Source organism: Ailuropoda melanoleuca, chromosome 2 (genome assembly GCF_002007445.2).
Source record: "Ailuropoda melanoleuca isolate Jingjing chromosome 2, ASM200744v2, whole genome shotgun sequence".
NCBI classification, from domain to species: domain Eukaryota; kingdom Metazoa; phylum Chordata; class Mammalia; order Carnivora; family Ursidae; genus Ailuropoda; species Ailuropoda melanoleuca.
The window spans coordinates 13,961,856-13,985,662 of record NC_048219.1 but is presented as its reverse complement, the minus strand read 5'-3'; the positions used below and the strand labels follow the sequence as shown (position 1 = coordinate 13,985,662).

The 23,807-nt window shown below is 57.2% G+C and overlaps 1 protein-coding gene across 1 annotated transcript; it reads right to left on the bottom strand.

Moving 5' to 3' along the window:
* Positions 1–472: 472 nt before the first annotated feature.
* On the bottom strand, positions 473–22,753 carry MAP7D1 (MAP7 domain containing 1). Its single transcript, XM_019797383.2, is given in 18 exon segments — positions 473–2,057; positions 2,242–2,435; positions 2,558–2,648; positions 2,751–2,793; positions 2,967–3,020; positions 3,278–3,382; positions 3,536–3,674; positions 3,761–3,938; positions 4,229–4,557; positions 5,104–5,338; positions 5,341–5,370; positions 5,467–5,589; positions 6,735–6,845; positions 8,213–8,327; positions 9,103–9,266; positions 9,856–9,924; positions 10,111–10,461; positions 22,379–22,753. Coding segments are annotated over 18 exon segments (2,388 nt in total). The 5' UTR covers positions 22,425–22,753; the 3' UTR covers positions 473–2,046.
* Between the last annotated feature and the right edge of the window lie 1,054 nt (positions 22,754–23,807).

The window sequence follows — 23,807 nt, the reverse complement described above, 5'->3', positions numbered from 1 at the left end:
CCCCTGCACCTCTTCTCTCTGTTCTTTCTCATGTGGCTGGCTCCTCCTCAGCCCTCAGGGCAAATTTAGAACACACCTTCTCTAAGTAGCTGGTTACCGGCTCATCCTTTCACCCAGTTCATTTCCTCCTTTGAAATGGACATGCACGCCTGTTTTTATCATCTGTGTCCCTGGAGGAGTTAGAAGCTTTTGGTGACATCAAACAGAAAATCCAGCTCCATTGGCTTAAACAGTAAGCTGTCTGGTGGTAGGACTGGATTTGGGGTGGGTTAACTCAGTGGTCTTCTCAAGGACCCAGGTTCTCCCCATCTCCCTGCTCTGCCATCCTTGCTGTTGGCTTTGTCCTCAGGTGGTCAGCAGGATGGATGCAGCAACTCCAGCCATCACAGTCGACTTCGTATCATACAAGCAGAGTTTTCCCCTCGTTGTGTGTCTCAGTTAACTATTGCCGTGTAACGAATCATCACAAAACTTAGCAGTCTAAAACAATGTTTATTATCTCACAGTTTCGGAGGGCTAGAAACCCAGGAGTGACTTAGCTAGCTGTTCTGGCAGAGGTGCTCTTGAGGTTATTGTCAAGCTGTTGGCCAGGGCTGAAGTCATCTGAAGGCTTCACTGGGGCTGGAGAAGCTGCTCCCAAGCTTATTCATGTGGTTTTTGGCAGGGGGCTTCAGTCCCTTGGCATGCGGACCCCTCGGGCTGTTTGCAATGTGGCAGCGGCTTCCTCCACAGAGGGTCCAAGAGCAAGAGAGCGACCAAAACAGAAGCCGCAATGCCTTTATGACCTAGCCTCTCATGTGACACCCATCACTTCTGCTGTGTGCTGTCAGCCACTCAGCCCAGCCCTGGTACACATAGAAAGGGACTACACAGGGTATGAACAAGACGAGGTGGGGGACATTGGGAGGTCCTTTTTTTTTTTCTTTTTTCCAATGAGGATGCCTCTCCTAGAAGCCCAAGAGGCTTTTCTTTATATCTGCTGGCCACAGGGGGTCCCATGCCTGTACCTAAACCAGTCACTCACGAGGGGTCGGGGACCATCATTTTTGCCTCATTACAATCATCATTCACCCCTGGGCCTGGGATCTACCTCCACTGAAACACAGAGGTGGGGGGTGGGGGGGATCCAGGAGGAAGATGGCCACTTGAACAAAATCATTTGTTTGGGCAAATGGGAACTGATGTTGAGTAAGCAACTGGGTGTCTATGACACTCACCTGCTAGACTGTAAACCCTGGGAGAATAGAGGCTACATCTTTTCCTACTACTGTATCCCTAGCATGTAGCCCACTGCCTGGTACCATATTTGTTAAATGAATGCATTCATGACAGGACGAAGCCCGCAGGAGGTTTAGGACTCGTACCGGATAGGGGCAGATATGGCCAGGCCCTGGCTCCCTAAGTTCTTGGAATGCAAGAGGCCACCTGCTCCCACCCACCGCCAGCCCCAAGGATAGACAGGACTGGCAGAATTATTCTCACTTTATTTCTGGAGAAGTTTGATCAGATGCAATAACACTGATTCCAGGCGAGGGCAGGGGGCATGGGTACCCCTAAAGCAACCAGTATCCTGTGGCCCAAGGTGCCCCCCCATACCCAGACCAGGGTTCCCCCTCAGTTACAGTTAAATAGAGAGGAAGATCACCCCAGGGAGTCTTGGGAGGGTCCGCCTCCTGCACCCGCCCCCTCCACGCAGAGGAGTCTGAGCACGAGCTATTTACAGTATTCACATCCACTGTACCCACCAAACCCAGGCAAATACTACAGGTGGCCCTTCCCCATGGGAGGAGGCCAGAGAGGCTGTGAGTGTATGTGTGTGTAGGGGTGGGGGTGGCCGCGCGTGTGAGCACACGAATGCACTGAGGGGCAGGATCTGGCTCCGGCCAAAGAGACATCAGTCTATAAGGTGCAGATTAAAAATAACAGAGGACCCACCCCCAGGAGGCCAGGCCACTTCCGGCTTTGTTCTGTCCCTTTCTCTTCCAGACGTCCTGGTCGATGATGCAGAGGAGCCCTCATAGCTGCGCCTGGATGCAAGGCCACCCCTTAAAGGACTTCTGGGGAAAAAGCAGGAGGGGAAACGGTCAAGGCAAACCATGCCTCCAAGCCCAGCTGTCTGGGGGTCTTCAGGGTGGAGTGTGACAGGGCCTCTGGCAGAGCTGGAAGAAAGGGCAGGGCTGGGGAGTCTGGGGAGGGCTTCTGGGAGGGAAGGCTGGGGGTCCAGGAGTCAGGGATCCCTACCTGTGACCTGTGGGGGCTGTACCACAGCTTTCTTGAGGAAGGCTTCTGCCTCTGCGAAGGGCAGGAGTGCCTCTGGTGTTCGGCCCAGACTCTTGTCCCCAGAGGGCCCCTTAGGGGTGAAGCCATTCTCCTGGTGCGCAGGGAGAGGCTGTAGGCCATTCACCAGGGACCCTGGCGACTCCTTGCTTGGCAGGCTGTGGAGGCAGGGCCAACACTCAGGCACTCCCACCCCAGGACCCCCCCAGGCACACCCCCCCCCCAGCTCCAGTGTGATCCTGCCTCCTAGCTCAGGGCCCCTGGGATGGGTAGCGGGTACCTCCACTGAGGCTCCTGGGGGGCCAGCTCCTCTTTCTGCACTGCCTCCTTCTGCAGCCCTGAGGGCCGAGCCTCCCCGGCTTTCACAGGCTCTGTCACAGGAAAGGAAGGCCCATCAGTTAGGAGCTGGGGAGAGGAGGAAGTCTGAGGATGGGTGGCTAAGGGGGCAGAGATGAGGGGAACAAGGCCTTTACCTGGGCTGAAATTGTTGGCTTGTGCCTCCTTCCTGTCCGGCTTCTGCTTTGAATTGGAAGAGCAGTCAGACTCAAGGGGGTATCTGGCCCCACCCGGGTCTGGCGCTGAATTCTCCTCTCTCCCAGCCCAGACCCTGAGTGGCCCCCTCCCACCGGCCCCAGCCTCTGTTCCTCACCCCACCCCCACTGCCGACACTGCCTTTGGGGAATCCTGACCTTGGTTTCAGCAGCTTCTGACTTCCGAGTCCTCTTCATGATCTCCTCCAGACGCTGTTTGGAGGCCCCACATCAGTTAGGCCCAAGTCCTGCCCGACTTCTAACCCTCCCACCCGCCAGCCCCTGTCCTGAATGTCGGGGCCCTTCCACCTCCTACCAGTCCTTTCCAGGCCAGGAACCAGAACTCACCCCCAGTCCTTCTTGACCTACCCTCTACACGCCCAAGGCAGGGCCCACTCCCCCAGCCTCCAACCCTAACGGAAGCCGGAACCCAGCACGGAGCACGGCCCTGCCCACTCCGCTCTGCAGACCTTTCTGCGCTCTTGCCGCTCCTGCTCCTCCCGCTGGAAGTGCTTCTCCCGCTCCAGACGCTGCTTCTCTGCTTCTTCACGGGACCGAGCTTCGGCCTCTTCTTTCTGCCGGAGACCCGCCCACCCCGTGAGCTCTAAGCCGCGGGATTCCAGCCTTCCGTCCGGGCCATCCCCCAGCCGGCCACCAGGAGGCGCCTGCACCCAGCCTCGCACAGCCCGCCGGCAGGACCGCAGTTGGGGGCGGGGAGAGGGGGGCACCTGCTTCTGCAGCCGCTCCTGCTCCTCCTGCTCTGCCTGCGCCTTCTCGCGGGCCTCCTGCTCCTCCCGCCTCCGGGCCTCCGCCTCCCTCTCGGCCCGAGCCTCGGCCTCCCGCGCCAGCTGCTCCTCTCGCATGCGCCTGGGGGACACAGCAGACTCGGGCTCCGTCCTGCGCTTCTCCCGCAGCCTCCATGAGGCCCCTTCGGTCCCCAAGGGCGCACTCACTTGTCCCTTTCTGCCTGGAGCCTCCGCTCCTGTTCCTCCCGTTCCCGCTGCTCCCGTGCTTGGCGCCGCTTCTCAGCCAGGAGCCGAGTGGCCTCTTCTCGGTCTGTGGTGCCTGCCATGGGTTTGCTAGGGGTCGTTGGTGGAGCAGGAGCTGGGGGTGAGGTCAGGACAGCAGCATCTGGCGTGGGATCCAGGACCAGGAGTCAGCACACAGGGACTCAGGCACCTCCATCACCACTGCATGGCCTGAGCTTCCTGGACCTCAGGGCCACCGACCCACCCACCCAACTTCTGCCATCCAGAGTGGCGGGTGGTCCTCCTCTCTGGAGGGGGTTCTGGGCCTGGACCTGCTGAGGGCCGGAGTCTCCCCTTTCTGTCTCCCAACACCCAGTCCCCAGGCACCTCCAGGCCCCTATCTCTGACCACTTCTCCCACGCAGGCAAAGTCGGTTTCTCTTGCCCTGCCCACCTGCAGGGATCTCGGCTGCGGGCTGCTCCTTCTGGGCCTGAGCTGGCGTGGGGGAGGGCACAGGCGAGGGTGCTGGTGAGGCTGGGGCTGCTGGCTCCTTCTCCTCACTGGTCTTGCTTTTGCTCTGGTTCTTGTCCACAGGTCCTGTCGCACCCAGGCTCTCCTTTGCCTCATCCTTCCTCCGAACCCGCCCCTTGGGGGATGCAGTGGTGCCCCGAGGGGATGGTGGTTTGGGGGGTAGAGCGTGGCCTGGCCCTGGGCTGGGGCAGGGAGAGGCAGGCCTGTGCCAGGATGTGGAGGGAGAGGATGGCCGGGCCTTGGCTTTCGGACTGAGAGAAAAGGAAAAGTTAGGTTTTGAGCACAGCGTCCACACACATACACACCCTCTGAGCAGGTCACTCCCTCAGGGAAGTATCCGTCCCCCCCAGGGTAGCTCAGCACTCTTCACCTTACAGGCTCTCGCAGAACCAGATGACTTCCTAGGAGAGCGTACATCCCAGTTTGTAATCACATATTCACTTGTGAGTCTTTGATTAATGTCCGCCTCACCAATAGTCAGTGAGAATGAATAAGAGGAAGAACCTAGGCCTGGCTTGGCTCCGCAGCGTGTCCTCAGCACTCCGAACAGTACCTGGAAGGTCCAGCTCATTCATCCAGCAGGTATTTGGTGAGTGCTTACTAGATGCCAGGCACTGTTCTAGGTGCTAGGGTTCTTCAGCCATCAAAACACTCAAAAAAAAAAAAAAAATCTGCCCTCAAGGAGCTTTCACTTTCATTCTAGGGGTGGGTGCCCGACAAATCTTTGTGAATGGACGGATGAACGAAAGAACGTCCTGGTGACCGCGGGGCGCGCAGGCCCCACCGCGCATGCTCACCTGAGCTCGGCGTTGCCCGCAGACAGGCGCGGGCGCGGAGAGGCAGGCAGGGACTGGCGCTTCTTGAGGCTGCGCTCCCGGGCCAGGGCACTCTTCTCCTTCTCGTTTTCCCGCTCCTTGTCCTTCTTCTCCTTTTTCTGCACCTGGCGGGGAGGGGGAAGGAGACGGGGGAGCAGGGGTTAACGGCGCCGTGCTCCCTGGGCCCCGGCTCCCTGCCCCACCTGCTCGGCCACTCACCGGCGAGGGAGCGCGGGCACACGGGCACGGCTGCAGAGGGATGAGTGCGGTCGGGGTGCGGCCCACGAGCGAGGCTGGCCCCTGTCCCGCCCCTCGTGGGGGCTCTCCCAGGGCCGCTGCCCCTACCCTGGTCCCGGCCGTTGCGGGGCAGTGTGACCGCACTGCGACTCCGTGCCAGGAAGGAGAGGGTGGGGGTCATCAGACGATCCACGATGCTGCTCTCCCATGCGCTCAGCTGCAGGCTGCGATCTAGAAGGAGAAGGCCGGAAGCAGGTTACCGCAGGGGGCCGCAGCAGGCAGGCAGAAGCACAGGGGGACTGTTAGGTACCATCCATGCCAAGCCCAGGGAGGCTTCCCCCAGGACCCTTACCCCAGTCAGGTGGGGCCACAATTGTCTGCCCTGGGGCCTGACCTCCACTGCAGACCCAGGCAAGAAGACGCCTCCCAGGGCAATGTCCCGCACCGCTGGAGGGCCCCCTCCACCTCTTTCCCTAGGTGAAAGACCCTGTCTACTCCCACCCCACTGCAGAGCCCTTCTCCTCCTGCTACCAGAGGGCTGGCCTGGGGAGGCATGACCCCATGGATTGGGGACAGTGAGGGTCCTTGTGCTCTTGACTGAGAGGTGTCCCATGCCAGACGGAGGCTGCTAGGGGCCCTGGCTGGCCTGGGCCACCCTCTCTGTCCCCTCAGCTGCTGGGTTATTTTTAAGCCTCAGTCAGGTGGAGTTGGTACAGCAGCTGATTTGGTTGCTAGGCAACAGAACAACCAAATAAAAGCTGGAGAAACTTATAAATAACTCCTACCATGGCCCCTTCACATGTGAGCACCAGGGCATGGTGGGAACACAGGGGCCATGCCACATCGGTTGGCCACAACTCTGGAGCCAACTAAGGCCACGGCTAGGGCTCCAAAGGCAGGGAGGGTGTGGGGTTGCTTGGGCCCCCCAGGGTGGAGTCGGAATAAGGGGTCCCCTCTGCACACACAGCACCCAGGCTAGTCTGGTTCTCAGGGGCAAGGCCACCTGCCTAAGGCTGGCCGGGGCCAGCTGGCTGTGGTTGGAGATGAGGCTGCCTGCCCATTCCCACTCTCCACTCTCCACCCCTACCCCCACCCCCACCTCCACCTGCTGTTGAGGCCCCAGCCAGGCTTTCTGTCTGCTGGGACACTGCCCTTTGTCTCTGTTCTTCTCCCCTACGGGGCACACCTCTGTCCTCAGGGTCCAGACCCATACGCCACCACTAGCTCCCCCAAGGGGCGCAGAGCACTGGGTGGGGTAGAGTGGGGATGGAGACCTGGCGTATGTGAGGGGTCCTGGGGTTCTTGCTGAGCTCTGGAGGAGGCTTGGTAGGGGCCACAAGGGGCTCTGGAGGGAGGAGGGCTGGGCCTTCTCTTACTTCTACTGGGGGAGTTCCAGAGCGTGGCAGAGGACTTTGAGAGCCGCTTGTTGATTATAGAGTCCACGTGTTTAGGCAGGTTTACTGCCGACATGGAGCACCTGCTCCCACCTGGAGGGGAAAAGACACGGCATTAGGGCCGGGCCAGACAGGAGCCAGGGGGGGCACTGAGGCCTTCCATGCAGGATGCTCCGCGGGCAGGGAGGAAGGGGAGGAGGAGGCCGACTTGGCTCTGGGAGGAGGAGGGGGATAGGGGACCAGAGACAACCTGGATTGGGGGAGCTGATGGAGAAGGAACAGAGGAAGGGGATGGAGCAGAACTAGAGAAACTATAGCCTTCCTGGCCAGGAAGCCATTCCCTGGGGCTGGGCACTGCAACCCCTCCCCCACAGCCACCCAGCGTCGGCACTTGCTGGCACTGCCCCGCCAAGGCGCTATGGCTACAACACCCACGTCCTGGGACAAATGCAGAGACATTCCTAAACAGAAGAACCCACGGTCACGGTCACACAAATCCACACATCCATAGGGGCACACAGACGTAGACATGCAGGCACGGGCATAGAGGGTAAAAGGTACACTTCCACATGCACGCATGTGTGCAGACATGCACCGACACAGAAACACAAACACTAACGGATCATGTGCCAGACCCAGATGCACACAGGCACAAACACATCGAAGCCACTTAATCAGGATATTTGTAACAGCTGACGTTTGCGGGGTGCTTACCATGTACCAGGCACTGTGCTGGGCACCACACACGTTACCTCACTTGACCCTCCCAAACATCTACCTACAGCCTCGGAGGCAAGTAGTACGGTTATGGCCATTTTACAGATGAAGAGACTGACATCGAGAGGTTAGAGGTCACGCCGCAAGTGCCAGAGCTGGGGCCCTAACCCAATTCTGTCTGACTTGGGAGCCCTCACCGAGGCACACAAAGCCATAACAGACACACCAAGGCAAACAAACACATATTAAGACACACAGCACCCAGATCCATGAGCACATACACCAAAAGGAACACAGCTGGAAATACTGAACGTTGAAATTACGTAAAGATATCCAAACACAATGGTACATACATGCCAGCCAAGAATCAGACCCAACTCCTGATGGCCCTACGTGAAGAAAACTCAGAGACACAAATCTACCTCCCAAGACAGGTTCACAAGGGGGCGATAGTTTTCCTAAATACCCAGTGTCTGCAGGGCATTAAAGTGTTCTTTTCTGTATCATCGACTAACAGTAGTAACAGGACCAGAGACGGCTAATCTAAAACGACAGAGGTTTGAAGAGCCAACCAAATGGAGAGGATTCACCTCTGACTTGGTAGCCTCAGTCCTTGGGAAGGGACAGTTTGGTTTACAAGACCATTCCAGAAGACACAAATCACACAAGCAAGGCATACCTGCTGCAGGGAGCTGCCAGCTGCTGGCACCGAAGCTGCTCCCCGGCCCCACTCCCCCACTCACTGGTCTTACGTCCTGGGGAGCTGTGGTGCAGGGCTCCCGCCCAGGACCAGCGCTGCTGCCGGATTTCGGCCCACGTCTTCTTCACTGACCGCTGGATGGCTGCTTCATAGCGCTCCTGGTGGGGTGAGGGGACAGCAGAGAGACCCGGGCTCAGATTCATTCCTCATACCTGGGAGAAAGGCCCTTCTCTCTCCTGTGACAATGCTTCCCCCACCCAAGAAGTTTTCCCTGACTCACTGCAGGTAACCAAGGTTACTGAATCCTTGCTATGATTAAAGACAATTTGTAACAAATCCTTTCCAGCTTGTTCTTGGGGAGCTTTTCACTGTTCTTGAGTCATTTCCTGGATGTATGAGCTGTTTCTCTGAGGATGGGGTGGGACTTTCCCCGCCTGGGGCTCCCAGGCGGGGCTATGTCCCCTTGGCCTTGAGGATCCTGACCTTGGGGCTATGTTTTCCTTTTAGCCTAAACCCCCACACCCCCAACCCTGCAGGGGCCCGGCCACTTTTTCCTTCCTTTCCTGACCGGTGCTCAAGCCAGAGCTCTCCTCATGTCCTGGAGCTCAGCACACTCACAGAGACACATCTCCGCGTACATGCAAACACACACGCCTGGGACACACACATAAATACGCTGACAGCACATGGTTACAGGTGCCCCCCCCCACAGCATGCACAGAACCAGACGTGTCTGCAGCCCACAGATGCCTAGATGGTGCACACTCAGGGACACCAGTGTAGATGTGAACACAGATACTGCCGCGTAGGCACAGACGACACAGGGGCGTGGACACAGATGTGTGTACACACCGAGCCAGCGTCCACACGTGTGCGTGCGTGCATGTGTCCGCACACCCGTGCACCCCTAGCCAGAGATGAGCATGCACGCACCTTGTTCTTCTCCAGCTTCTGCCGCTGCCGCTCCTCCAGGGCTGCTCGGCGCTGCTCGGCTTTAAGCCTCTGCTCTTCCAGCCGCCGCCGGCGCTCCTGGAGCTGCTTCTCCCGCAGCGCCTTGGCCTTCTCCTCCTTCTCCAGCCACACCGCTTTCTTGGCCGCTGTGGGGAAGGGGCCCCAGGGGGTGTGAGGGGTCTCCTCCAAGGAAGTGGCCTTCCCTGCTACCCTGGCCCCAGGTGGGTCTTTCTTCTGCCTGCTTGGGGGCGGGGGAGGGGGGGTTCCCCTGCTCCCAGCCTCCCTGCCTCACACCAAAGAGCTCCCGGAAGACAGGCTCAGGCCTCAGAAGGAGGACTTCCCTAATGGAAGGTCTCTTTCTCCCCCACGGGCCTCATGGTTTCTCAGTGCTAAAGGAGAAGTTAGTTCTTTAGGGCCAGATCCCTGTCTGACTTTGGAGCCTGCTGGACAGATTTTCACGTATCGCAGGATTAAGAGCACGGGATTGAGGGTGAGTTGAGGCTCCTGGGTGTGAATCTCAGGTACTCCACTGGCTATGTGTGGCTTAGGAAAACGATTTCATCCCTCTGAGCCTCTGTTTCCCCATCCTCAGAATGGGTGGAGAGAATTAAATGAGGAAATGTCTGCACTGCTCTCAGCACAGCGCACGTAATTAAGCGTTCAGAAGTGCTAGTTCTGTCCATAAGAGATGGATGGGGAGGGTAGTAGGGATGATGACGCTTCCCCAACACTCACCCAGGTACTTGGCTCGTTCTTCTCGCCGCTCCTTTGCCAGCTTGTGTCTCTCTCCTGCTTTCTTTACATCTTCGTCAAGGGAATGGAAACAGTCTTAGGTCAGAGGCTTCCCCCAAAAAGGGGCCTCCCCCAGGCCTCATCCCCGTCCCTTTTCCCATCTCCTCCTGGGCCCAGGAAATTCCCTCCAATGGCATCATCCAGGGCTGGAGGACTGAGCCAAGGAGTTTGGCCCAGGACTAGGGACATCATATCTACCTTGCTTGGTGGGAGGGCTGTCGGAAGCTTGCACCGTTGTCGGGGATGGCTGGCTGCTCCTTCGAGGAGGCCTGGCATCCTGTGGGCCGGTGGCTGGTGGGGTGGGTCCCCTGATCTTCACTTCTGAGAAAGGGGACTCTTCCTGCTGGGGGGCTGATCTAGGCGCAACTGGCGCTGGGGGGCTCTCTGGTTCCAGTGGGAGCTGCTTAGAACTAGCGGCATTCTTCATGGCAGGAGGGGTGTCTGGGGGAGTGTCGGGGACCAGGGCTGACATCGGTGGTGGTGGCGGTGGTGGGGAGGGGTCACCTTCTGGAGAAGGTCTTGGCTCTGGGGGGGTCCTGGCTGCCATAGCTGGAAGACCAACACAAGAGAGGAGAGAGAGTCAGAGAGTACATCTGTGCCATGAGCGCCACACAGAGCTCTCTCCTGCGTCCAACGGACCTTCACTCACACAACATGCTTATTGAGTCCCTTCTGTGTGCCAGGCCCTGTTCCAGATACTAATGACGCCACGGTGAGAAAACAGCGATGCTCTCTGCCTCCGTGGAGCCTACCTTCCAGCAGGTAGACAGACAAAGTGCGAGGCAACCACAGCATAGAATAAGGACTATGTCTGAGGGTAACACGGCAGAGCTAGTTAAGCTACATTTGGGGGGCTTCCTGAAGAAGGAACAATCAAGCTGAGAGCCAGAGGACGAGCTGGAGTTGACAAAGCAAGGAGGTGAGGTTTCTGGCAAAAAGAAGAGCATCTGCAGAGGGGCAGAAGGGAGCAGGGTGTATTGGAAAAATGGAGAAAAAGTCGGTAGCACTGACTGGTGCCCGAGTGGTAATGACGGGACCCCATGTTGGCCTCCCCCACTTTCTGTTTTACTTCGGGGCCATGGGGCCCACCCCAAGGCCTGGTACACACAGGGTGCCGGTGCTGGGCACATGGGACTGGCCAAGAGGAGGACATGAGCTTGGGACGCCGTGTTGCTCACTCCCCCATGGGGCAGGCAGCGAGCTACCTTCGCTTTGTCATCGTTTCTCCTTTCCCAAACACCCACAGGTTTCTTCTTTTAAGACAATAATATTTCAAGACCCCTGTAAAAGACAGCAGAGTGCCAAGTAAGGAAGCCATGTGATTTGGTACGGGCACGTATATGCGCACAGGAAAGCACATGTATATTCCGGAGAGTTGAAAGACAGGCCCAGTTCTGATGTTAGCACCCCAAGGCGGGAATGGAGGGCATGCTTCCCCAGCAGGTAACCTTGGTGAAGCCACTCCACCTTTTTTAAGTCTCAGTTTTCATATCTGTAGAATGGGGATAATGAGCCCAAGCTAGCAGGGATGCCAGGGAGGTGCCTGGCAGAATTCATGTGCCAGCAAACCCCACTTCCCACCCTTTCCCTGTGGGTCCTAGAAAGCTCTGCACGTCGAGCCCCGCTGCTCTGTGCTGCTACTGAGTGCTGAAGGGAACAACGGGGACCCAGCCCCCGAACCCGGGCTGGGGGAGCAGGGCTAGGGCCCGTGAGACGCGGAATCTAAGGAGGCATTTTTCACTTTCGCCAGATGCCTGCACCAGACTGAGTCCTTTCCTCTGGGAAATCTGGCCTTCTCGGGAGGTGGCAACCCCCCCATCCCTGTGGGTGACAACGTGTGTGTAGGGAGAGGACACTCCCAAGGAGTCATGTCTGGGACTCTGGGCAACTTTTTCAGGGAGACAGGTGTCCTGCCTCTGAATGCGGGCTCTGAAGGCAAACTATTTGCATGTGAATTCTGGCTTCCCCCTTAACTGTGTGACCTTGGGCTAGTTACAGACCCTCTCTGTGCCACAGCTCCTGCTGTGGGATAGGGATAGTACCTGTCTCACAAGAGTGTCATTTTAGCGATAACAATAACCCTTAACAGTTATCTATTTCTCAATTTCTCAGCTTCCTATATTCAAAGCATTTTACACATATTTGTTTTAGCCCTCACTGACAGTACTTATGAAGGAGGCACTATAAATATCTTTTTTACAGATGGGAAAAGTAAAGCAATTTGAGGTCACTCAGCTGTAAGTGAAGGAGCCTGGACTTGAACCCAGCGTGTCACCAGAGCCCGTGCTCTTACGAGTTACAGCCTCCCGCCTCTGTTTAAGGCAGTATGAAGAAATACGTGTTATGCAACAAAATCTGAGCCTCAGTTTTTCCCTCATTCCCTCCTTTGCAGCTTCCTGGGCTCTAGGCAAGAGCCCCAGCTGAGGCCCTGTCTCCCTAAGGGCCCACGCAAGCCTGCCAGCTCCTAGGTTCCATGACAGCTCACCCGGCTCTCCCCACAGCAGCTGCAGAAGGCCGCCTGGCCCCTTTAGTCTACCTCCCAGACACCTGCGAACTCTATTCCAACTCCAGTGGGGAACATATCTAGCGGCAATCATTTAGTGAGTGTTTACCATATACCGGGAACTGAGCTAGGCCTTTGTACCCCTATCCTACACCCTCCTATGAGCTCTGAGAGGCAGGGATTCTTAGCCCCATTACACGGATGAGACGGTCAAAGCTTACCCCACGAAGTGATTTGCCCAGGGTCACAGACCTAGCATGTGACAGAGGCAGGATTTGAACCCGGGACTGACTGGGGCCAGAAAGCTTAGGTGTGTCCGTACTAAGCTTGAAAGCTAAGGGTGAGGCCTGTTTACTGTCATTCTCCTAGCACCTGTGCGTTCTGCCCGTGTTGCAAGGAGAACCGGTCGGAGGATGTTTGTCCACACCTAGGTAAATCACGCCCACCAGGCAACACAGGGAATCTCCCAGTAGGTCCCGGCTAGCTGTGTGCTAGCTTGGAAGGGGGAGGAGGGATGAGCCCTGGAAGGACCTGCCCTCCAGTGTCAGATGCAGTGGCGTAGAAAGAAAGGTCCGAGGCTTCAGAGTCAGACAGGCCTGGGTGGGAAACCCCAGCTCTGCGGCGGGACCTTGGGCAAGCCCTGAGCCTGTGTGAGCTGCAGTTTCCTCCCTGCGTTGTTGGTGCCGATGGCGACTGGGTACATCATCTCTGGCACCTTGCAGGGGCTCAGTAAGCGGTGCCTGCCCAGAGGAATCTGTTCACTTCTCCTGATCTCTGCTACAAGGGCCCATGTGGGTCAGGCCTTCACCCCCACTGCTCCATGACACTGCTCTTCTCAAGGTCACCCGTGAACATTGCTACATCAGCAGCAGCCGTTTCTCGGTCCTTGTCTTTTTAACTCAGGGGCTGCGTTTGACATGGTCGATCCCTCGATGCTCCTTGAACAATTTTGCACTTGGCTGTGAAGACAACACACCTTCCTGGTGTTCCTTCTACCTTGCTGGCTGTGACTTCTCAGTCTTCTTCGCTGATCCCTCTTTAATTGCCTAACCTCTGAGCGCCAGGTGCCCCAGGCTCCGTGGAGGACCTCATCACTTTTCCGTCTGCACGCACTCCCCTGGTGACCTCATCCAGACTCATGGCTTTAAATACCATTGCTCTGCTGAGGACAGCCAAGTTTGCATCTCCAGCCCAGACCTCTCCCTTGAGTTCCAGTTTCGCTCATGCAACTCCCTATTTGACACCTCTGCGTGTCTTACAGACGCCCCAAATTTAACACATCCCAAACTGCGCTCCAGATCTTCCTCCCAGAACCCTGCTTCTCCCCCAGTCTTTCCCCATCTCAGTCAGTGGCAACCCCGTTCTCCCAGTTTCTCAGGCCAAAAATCTTAGAGTCGTTTTGGAATCTTTTCTTATCTCACGCCCCACATCTAATCTCTCAGTCAATCTCTGTGGCTCCATGTGCAAAGTATATTCTGAATCCAGTCGGTTCTCACCATCTCCATTTCTATCATCTTGGTTCAGCCACTCTCATCCCTTACAAAGACTCCCTCCGGGAGCGCCTGGCTGGCTTAGCTGGTGGCTGGAGGAGTGTGCTCTTGATTTCAGGGTTGTAAGTTCAAGCCCCACATTGGGTGGAGAGGTTACTTAAAAAATGAAATCTTAAAAAAAAAAAGAAGGTTCCCCGCTGCCATTTTCTGTTCCCCTTTCATCTTTTCTCAACACAGCAGCAGAGTGGTTCTGTTTAAAAATAAGTTAGATCAAGTCACTCCCCTGACAAAATCCTCTGAAGAACTCCCATCTCTTGGGGAGGAAAAACCAAAGGCCTTATAATGGTCTCTGAGGACCTTCAGGACCCCCCCCTCTTCAGCCCATTACCTCTTGGGCCTCATCTCCTCCTTCTCTTCCCACCCCCCCCCAGTCTCTTCCAGCCGCTGTTCCAGGCATGCCCCTGCCATAGCGCTGTGTACTCCCTGCTCCCTCTGCTGAGAATTCTCTGCCCCCAGATTGGGGTGCTCCCTCACATCCTTCAGGCTCTTACTCCAATGTCACTTACACCCTCCCTGACTCTATTTAAAATTACAAACTGCAATGGAAGTCTCCTTCCCCTTTCCAACTGTACGTATTCTTTCTAATTCTATTTTTCCTCCCTAAGTATTCATAACACTTTAACATTGTCTCCCACTGTTAGAAGATAAGCTCCACCAGGGCCCACGTGCCTGTTTTGTTAGCTGTTCTGTCTCTGAGGCCGACAGGGCCTGCACATAGGTGCTTCACAACTATCTGTCAAAGGAATGAATCAATGAACTCCACCATGGCTGATGTCATCAGCATCTCTCCTACCTGGAGGACGACAAAGTCTCCCCACTGCTCTCCCCACACCCATTCTCACTCTGCTCTCCATGGAGCAGCCAGAGTTAAATGTTTGCAAATGCAGATCTGACCATGGTACTCTTCTGACACTTGAAACCTCTCAGTGGCTTCTCATTGCTTGAAAGATAAAAACAAAATTCTTGAACCCAAACTGTAAGTCTGACTTAGTCTGAAGTCCCCGTCCCCATCTCTTGCACTTCTTGAATCTCTTCTCCGTGCTCCCCATTTGCTTCCTACACTCCAGCCACACTGATCTTTGAATTCTAATAACTGTTCATACGCCCTCTTGTCACAGTGCCTTTGCACATGCTCTTTCTGCTCTTTTGTTAGTGAACCCCCGTTTAGGCTTCAGATCTTCACTCGGACATCATATCCTTAGGGAAGCCTTCCCTGGCCTCTCTGATCAGGATAAATTCCTTCATTCTATACAGTCACAGCTTCGTGGGCCTCTTATCTGGGGCACTGTGACTGTTACAATTTTCGACTTCCTTGTGTGCTTCTCTTGTTATTGTCAGCCTCCCCTTAGAGCGGGAGGAAGCCCCACAAGAGCAGGGCTATGTCTGCTTCGCTCCCCAAATCACCAGCAGCTACCGCAGTGGCAAGTACACAGAAACAGTCACGGGATGCTATTGAATGAGAAGAAAGTGCTGTACTAGGGAGCCACCCCAGCCTAAAGCCGTGCCTAGAGAAGGAGATTTTTACTCCAATAAAGAGTAAATCCTGTGGTAACTTGTTGCAAAGGGATAGACACTTGAAGGGAGGCAAAACAACTCCATCTCCATCGAATTTGGGCAGCTTCCTGGACTAAGGCAGTCCGGTAGAAGTTAAAAATAATAATAAAAAATAATAAATGTTTGACTCCAGCAGCTCAATAAGAAAGACTTCTCGAGAAGCGAACGGGACATTTGGAACTCTTCTTTTGACCTGGCGGACTATTGACCCTAAATACAAATATTTTCCTCAGAAGCATGCCAACACTGATGAAATGCCATCAGGACAGTGTTACGCAGGACAAATTAAAGTCAGCCAAATTAATTACTTGGTTAGTTATCTATATGGCATGGTTAAGCCAATTTCTGATTATTCCTATTTTCACTCATCCAATGTGACCCTTCAGCCACTGCGTTTTCTTTCTGGTCTGTGTCAAATTGTGAGGTATTAGCCACTGTTAGTTTTATTTTACGAAGCTGATGTCTACCAGAAGTATTTGTTAAGAACTGGATAAGAGACAGATAGTTTGTATTTATTTCTTGGCACAGAAAGCATTCCCCGGGCAAAGGTTGTGCAAGCTGATCGTAGGGTCAATAAGTCTTGTCTTCTCAAGAGCCCCACGAGGCACTGTACCTGGGGTCTGCAGAAAGATCTGGGCCAAGTCTCTCAGAGGGCCAGTCACACGTCTTGGCATGCTTACTCTCCCCATCTCCACCCGCTGGGAGCTAGCAGTCCCTTCCTCTGGCCCCTCCCTCCTCCCATACCAACAAAGGCTGCTGGGCCAAATATTCCTCTCACAACATTGATAACTCAGTCTGGCTTTTCTGTTTGCCTGCTGCCCCTGTCTCTGCCAGCATGAGAGCTCATGGAGAGAAGAGACGGGGTCTTGCTCCTTTTTACAGCCCAGGGCTTATCTAGGACCTGCTGGCACTGAGCAGGCGTTCTGTGTCTGTTTAGTGAACGCACGGATGGATAAGTGCGTGGACGGGTGGAGGGACTGTGGAAAGCCCCCTAGCCAGCACATGGTCAAACCCCGAGCTGCTCCAAAAGCTAACGTCCCCAACCCTAGAGGTCCTGGTCATCTCAGAGTCCTGCGTGTGCCCCGCCAGCTCCTAAACCCAGGAAGGGAAACAAGCTAATTTACTGAAGGCCTACCCTATGCCAGGCACTTTTCCTCATCTCATTTCATTCTTATGACACTCCTAAAAGGAAAGTTCTATGGATGGCCCCTGTTTCACAGGTGAGAAAACTTACTCAGACAAGTTAAGTGAATTGCTCATGTCAGCATCAGAGGTGGGATTTGAACCCAAGGCTATCTGATGACAAAACCCTTATGTCACACTGTTTCTGGTAGGTGTCACATCACCCCTCCTCGAGGCTCCTGCCTGTTCCCTTAAGAAGGAAGTGATTCCGTGGTTCCCTCAGGGAGGTTTCCCCCAAGATGGTGAAGGGTGCAGGTGGAGCAGGCAGGCACTGAGCTCAGAGGGCAGGAATGCAGGAAAGGCAGGCTCCTGCCCAGGCTGGCCACCAAGAGGCAAGAAGTGAGGCACCTGGGCAAGGGGTGGGGGGTGAGCGGCCGTCCTCCAGGAGGCAGAGCAGAGGAGCACCCAGGGGAGAGCCAGTGAAGGGGGGTGCACAGACAGCACCCCTGAGCAGGGAGCATGGGGAGCAGAGGCACGAGGCAGAGAGAGGAGGCAGGACACAGAGGGGCACCTGTAGCCAGAGCCCTCTGGCTCTCACGGCAGCTCCTCGGGTGGCAGCATCGGACCAGACAAACAAAGACGGCGAGGCCAACAGAGGGGCAAAGACACACAGAGAGACAAAGAGTACACACCACAGAGAGAGAAAGACACCCAGACAATGTGGACAGAGCCTGAACAATGGCAAGAGACATGATACATTCTTTCCTCCCTCCTCTCTCTCTCTCCTACATACACAGGAATCAGACTTAGTGGGATTTGGAACCCTACACACACACACACACACCCGGGCTCCCCCTCTGAGGCACAGATGACGCCTCAGAGACCCACAAAGCACTCAGACACAGTGTCCCCAGTATACGTGCACAGCCTCGTCCAGGCCACATCCTCCCTGCCCCTTCTGGACACTCCCTTACCTGGGCCCAGGGAAAGGCCAGTTAACAGCGCAGTAGCTAATGCTATTGTCAGGCCCAGCTCAACACTTGAAACACATCAGTCCCTGTCATCCTCACCACAACCCTATGAGGTAGACGTTATTACCCCATCTGACAAATCGGGAAATAGATTCAGAGAGCTTAAGACACGTGCTTAAGTCACAGAGCTGCTGAGTAGCAAAGTTGGGGTTTGGGCCCCAAAGCAGCGTGACAGTCTGTACCTTCACTCTGTTACCCAAAGGGGGCAACCTCCTGGGTTTCCCTGCCTGGAGAGATCTGAGCTAGGAGGATGAGGATGGGGGCAGGGGCAGGCCCCAGAAGGACAAACTCTGAGATGCCTGATTGTGGGGCTGGGACAGAAGGAACCCTTAGGGGGCAGCATTACTCCCAGCCTGAATAGAGCTGAGCCGGCTCTGAGACGGAGCGGACGAGGAGGGGGCAGCTTGCTCCAGCAGTCCTCAGAACCTGGGCCACAGGACCTTAGCAGCAGGACACTGGGGCCAGGCCATGGGCCTCTGTGGGAGATAAAGCCAGGATCACAACTGAGACTGCAGCTCTGAAGGAGCTCTCTGGCCTGGTTGGCGGCCATTGTTCCCAGCCTCCAATCAGGAGCACCCACTTCCTGTTATTTTAGGCGGCAGGAAATGACCCCATCCCGCAGCCCAGGCCCCACCACGGGCCCTCCCTCAGCCCCAGCAGCCCAGGCCCCACCACGGGCCCTCCCTCAGCCCCAGCAGGGCTGCCCGCGCTAGGGCCTAGACGCTCAGGGCAGAGTCCTGGGGATGGCCTGCTGGCTGGACGGTCACCACTGCCTGGGTCCAGGGCCTCCTACTGGTCTGACTTCCTCAGACTCCAACCTGACAAGATGCGCAGGTGACCCAGGGCTCTGCTGGGGCTGCCTGCCAGAGACTGGATCATGGGGTCCCTAAGACCAAGGTGCCAGGGAAGCAGGTCAGACTTTATCACTGGCTGGTGCAGCCATGGTAATTCAGCCTAGAGGTTTGGTGCAGAGGCTTTAGAGTCAGATGAACCCGGGTTCAAATCCTGTCTCTGCCAGTTCCTAGCTGTGTGACTTTAGGCCAATGACTTCCCTCTCTGATCCTCATCTGTAAAATGAGGATAATATTAGGCCCTACTCAGGGATTGTTCTGAGAATCAAATGAGACCGTGCACATGATATGCTAAGCGTTATGCCCGGCACAGAGAAGGCCCTTCATAAACAGGAGTGGGAGATAAGTTGGACTTATCCCTGGTGATAGGCCACCTCTCCTCTTACCAGTGGGGAGGAGCGCTGACGGTGGTAGCCACACCATGTTCTCTACCCCCTCCCATGTCACGCTTTCTGCTCCCCTCAGGGCAGAGCTGCAGCTGAGAGGCGGTGGACGAGTTGCTGGAGGCTGGGCCCCGGGGTGCCAGGCAGTGCTACCACAGCCAACAAAGCTGCATTATCCGGGCCTGGCTCCTGGGCTCCCTCACTTGTCCCAAGGCCCAGTGGGGACCCACGGACACGGCTCTCTGCTACTTGTGGCCTAACTTCTGGCCTCGGTCAGACCTGAGACCTGTCCCGGCCACCCTCCAGGGCCACCACTCTGGTCAGGGCCCTGCTTTCAGCAGGCTCCCCGCCCCCCGGGGGCCCTGCCCCACTCACAGCTGATGCCCATCCTGAGGAAAAGGGGGAGTGCACTGGCCTGGTGCCCCTTCCTCCTCGTTTGCATATGCATGACTGCACATTAGGGGCTCATTAGAGGCTCATTACTGGGCCCACCAGGCCCAAGGGGGGATGAAGCTGTCCGAGGGAGGCACCAGCGAGGCTGGCCACTGTATGTAGAGACATAGCCCATTGTGCCAGTCTTGCCAACTTCTACTCATCCTTTTAGGTTCACCTGAAATGCCTCCTCTAGGAAGCCTTCCACAAGCAGACCCCGCTGACCACCGTATCACCAGTGTACCTGTAGGGTTTCCCTACACTGAACACATCTGCTTCCCTCACTGGGCCAGGAGCTCTCACAGGGTGGTGACTCCGTCTGATTCGCTTCTCTGCCACCTGCATAGCCAGCACTGAGCTGGCTCATGGCAGGCATCAGTATGGTGGCTGTCGGCACCCATCTCCCGGGGCTCTCTCCTTCTGCCACAGGCCCCCTTCAAGCACGGGGGCCCCTCTGTTCCCCGATCCACCCCGGTTCATATATGCCTAGAACTCCCCTCCGCCTGGCCCTCTGGCCCATAGTTACCTCCTGAAATTCTAAGGCATCACACCTCCTCCTCGGGCCTCCAAAGGAATTAAAAAACAATAACAACAAAAAACAGAGTTTATTAACCACTAAGTATGCGCCCGGGCCTAGGCACTGTTTCGTGTGTTCATCTAACTTAATGATCCCCATATCTCCATGAGATAATTTCTAGCTTATTTTCATCTTATAGATGGGAACATTTAAGACTCAGGTGAAACAACATACCCAAGGTCACACAGTAGTAAGTTATGTTTGATTCCAGAGTCTACATTCGTAAACAAACTGGCTCCAAATCCCTGTCCTCACCTCCCCCATGTTCTGTACCTCCCTGTTGGCACCGGTTCCGAAGAGCATAACCACAATAATGGTAATAACACCATATTGCGGGCGTCTGTGTGCCAGGTTCCTTCAGGTACAGCATCTCTAACCCTCACATTAACCCCACAAGGTCTGATAACACCACCTCCATTTTCCAGGGGCATACACTGTGGCTGGAGGAGGCAAGTCACTTGCCCCAGTCCATACCTGTCCCCTACTCCATGTTGCCTCCTGCAAATGCTCAGGAGGCAGAGGGAACTCAAGGATGGCAGGGACCATGCCATGTGCACACAGTGTCTCAGCCCCATGCCTCAAACTCCACAGGGTACATGCAGTGGGCACCACCTTTATTCCCTGGGAGCCCTTGTCACCTTCACCTTCTGTGTAGGGAGTCGCCACCAGCCTGATCTAGGTTCTCATGTAACTCCATCTAGGCCCCTGTGTATAGAAGAGTCTTCCCAATCCAGGACCCCGTATGCAGACCCCCTCAGGCCCCTCGGTACAGCAAAGCAAGTCCCCCAGGCCCTCCCCTTCAGGCAGGCACCCCACCCAAGTGCCTTAATTATGAACCAGACACTCACTCAGGCCCTCATCTGTGGCCCAGTCATCAGGCCCATTCAGGCCCAGATGTACGCACCAGTGTCTGCGCCCCTCAGATACAGAGGGCCAATAAGCAGATGAAATGGACCCTGTCTTAGAACTCCCTGGTTGTCCCCTCTCAGGCTCAGCAGAGCCAAGACTGAGCCAAGTGCCACTGTTCCAGCACAGCCTACAAACCACCCCAACCACAACAGTCTGATAGCTCCCCCCCCCACCAATCACCACCTGCGTCCTTCAGCTCCCACACCCACACTGGCCCTTGGAAGCACCCACACTGGCATGGGGAGGAGCCCACCCACAGTCAAGCTGCTCCACCTTGTCTTGGGCTCTCTGCGCCCACAGACACTGTTTCATGCTGAGCCCACGCCCCAGGGGTCAGGGAGGTGGCAGGGATTAGGCTCTAGGACTCTATGGAGGTGTGAGGTTGGGGCCACCTCCTCCCTGAGTCAGTGGGAACAGAACTTGGGTCCTCAGTAATCATGCTTTTCCCTCCCCTTCCAGGAAGAAAGAGAAAGAGAAATCCCTCCCTCCAACACCAGGCCCAACCAGAAACCTGTCCCCACCCCCTCATCAGCTGCTCCCAGATCCGAATGGGATTTGCAGAAGTCCTGGGCACTGGTGGTTGGTGGGGTGAGGGGAGGGGAGGGGAGGGGAGGGGAGTAGCTTTGATGGTCTTCTGGGGCCTGGAGTGTGTGTAGGGGGGCGGGGGTAGGCATCCCAAGCTTCAGGCTTAGGAATGATGTGGCAGGTCCCGGGAGCGCGGCCTTGAGCCTTCACCTCATTCTCGAGAGAGACTCGGGCCTAGAGAGCCTAGGAAGGACGGGGGCAGGATACGCAGCTCTACTTCTGTCCCCTTCCTCCCCAAATCCGGCTGGGTGGGCTCCGGAGTAGGCCAGGCTGCAGAGGAGGCGGCCCACTCCCCAGCTCCCGCCCTCGCCCCAAACAATGCCGCCTCCCCCTCCCCCTCATCTTTATCCGGCGGGTTACTTGGCAGCCGCCGCTAGAGACCTCCCCCTGCCCTCCCCTCCACTCCGGGCCGGCCCGCAGCAGCAACAGGCCCTTTGCGCGGCAGCTGGAGAGATGGGGTGGGGGCGAGGTCTGGGCCAGGGCCTGGGCGTGAGGGGCGCCAAGGGCCTAGGCTTCGGTATGCAGGACGGCAGGCCGGAGAATCTGGACCCCCAACACATACATTCAGGCTGGGGTCACCCTTGCCCAGCCGGGATGAAGAGGGGACAGACGTCCCAGTTCAATTGAAGAGGGTCATCAGGGCCTGGGTTGGATCGGAAAATAGGTGCAGGCGGGGAAGCCGAGGTGGCACTGGGCCGGAGCAGAAGGGTCACCCCAACAACTCCGGAGCGGGGTCCTCGAGGATCCCGTCGCCCAGGGCGTCCTAGCGCCCGGAGTGGGGGAGGGGGCAGCTGTCAGAGGATGCGTCGGTGGCCCCGAGCCGCCGCCGCAGCCTTTATTTTTAAACTTCCAAGTGGTCAGAGGGCGCGGCGGGGGAGGGGTCCCCGCCCAGCGGGTTGGCCTCCTCCTCGGCCTTCCCGAGGCCCCGCGACCTCCCCCCGTCTCGCCTCTGCGTGGGTCCCGGCATACCTGGGGGTGCGCCGGCACCCGGCTCTGCATGTGGGCCACTCTCCATGGCTGCGGCGTCACTGGGGGTCTTGGGGTTCTCAGCGGCGACGGCGGCGGCGGCCAGCGGCCAGGACAGGGGTCCCGCGGCGCATCACGCCCGGCCCTGCCCGGCGGGCAAGACTCGGAGACGGGGGCGCTCCGGAGAAGGTCGGGCTGCCTCTGCTGGTGGCCTGCGAGACTCGGAGTCGCCGGCCGCCCGGTGTCTGTCGGCTCCGGCCGCGATCCCGCTCCCTGCCCGGCGCCGGCCCAGTCCCGGCCGCGGCCCAACCCTATTGTACCGCCGGGGCTGGGCCTGGCCTCCCCGCTGGCGCGTACCAAGTGCGACGCGGGGAGGGCCTTTCCTCCCAGCGTCCGGGACCCGAGCCGCTGCGCGCCCGCCTTGCTCGCCCCGCCCCGCCTCCGCCCTCGAGCGCGGGCCCTCGAGCCCGGGACGCCTCTCCTGCGGCCGCGGCCGAGGGGACGCCTCGGCTCCCCGAGGACGCCCGTCCCGCTGCCTCCCCCTGCGGCCGCGCGTTGGTACGCGCCACAGCGCGAGAAGGCTATGTAGGGAGCGCTCTGGTGACTCACCCGCCGCTTGGACTGGAGGGAGTGGAAGGGAGCGGGGCTGGGAGCCCCCAATCCCACCCTGGAACTGGGGCTCCGGCTCTGGAGCCTTGGCGGTAGCTTCAAATCCAAATTCTCTTCCAATCGCACCTCAAACCAAATCCGCCTGGGAGATGCCTAGAGACCTGAAGGAAGTTCCCAAGGAGACCCCTAAAAGGCCTCTGCTTTCTCTCCCCTGGTGATGGCTGGGATGGAGAGAGGCCAGGAGCCTTGCTGCTGCCCTTCCTCCAGCATCCTATGGTTGCTGCATCTTCCCTGCTCCTCCGGGGTAATTACAGGCCTGCGCCAATGCTTTACCCAGGTCTCTAATCTGCTGGGTCCCTCCCAGCTCCAAACTGGGTGGTCCTGGCCCTGAACCTCCCCCACCCCCATCGGGCGACCCCTCCAATTTCCCTGGAAGGATTTTCTCCCCTGTGGCCCGTCAAAGAGGGAGTGAGCCCCTTCCGACTCTCCTCCCCGTAGTCCTGCTTCCCAGCTCTCGGAGGTGGAACCCCCAGTCCCCTTGTTAGTGCCAGCGGAGGTGGGGCCTCAAGCCAAGTCTGGCCGGCCTGGGTGGGGGGAGGAGGGGAGCTTGCTGGGAAGGTGGATCGATGATGGTGCTGCAGCGATTGACAGTGGGGAGGAAAGAGGAGGCACAGCTGGGCCCTGCCACCCCCTCCCTGCCCTTTGTCCTGACCTCTAGAAGGTCAGTTCTCTGGTTCTCCATTGTCCAGAGATTAGGCCCAGTGAGATGCTAGCCTCCTGCCGCCCTTTCCCGCTAGTGTCTTCTTTGAACAGCTCCAGAAAG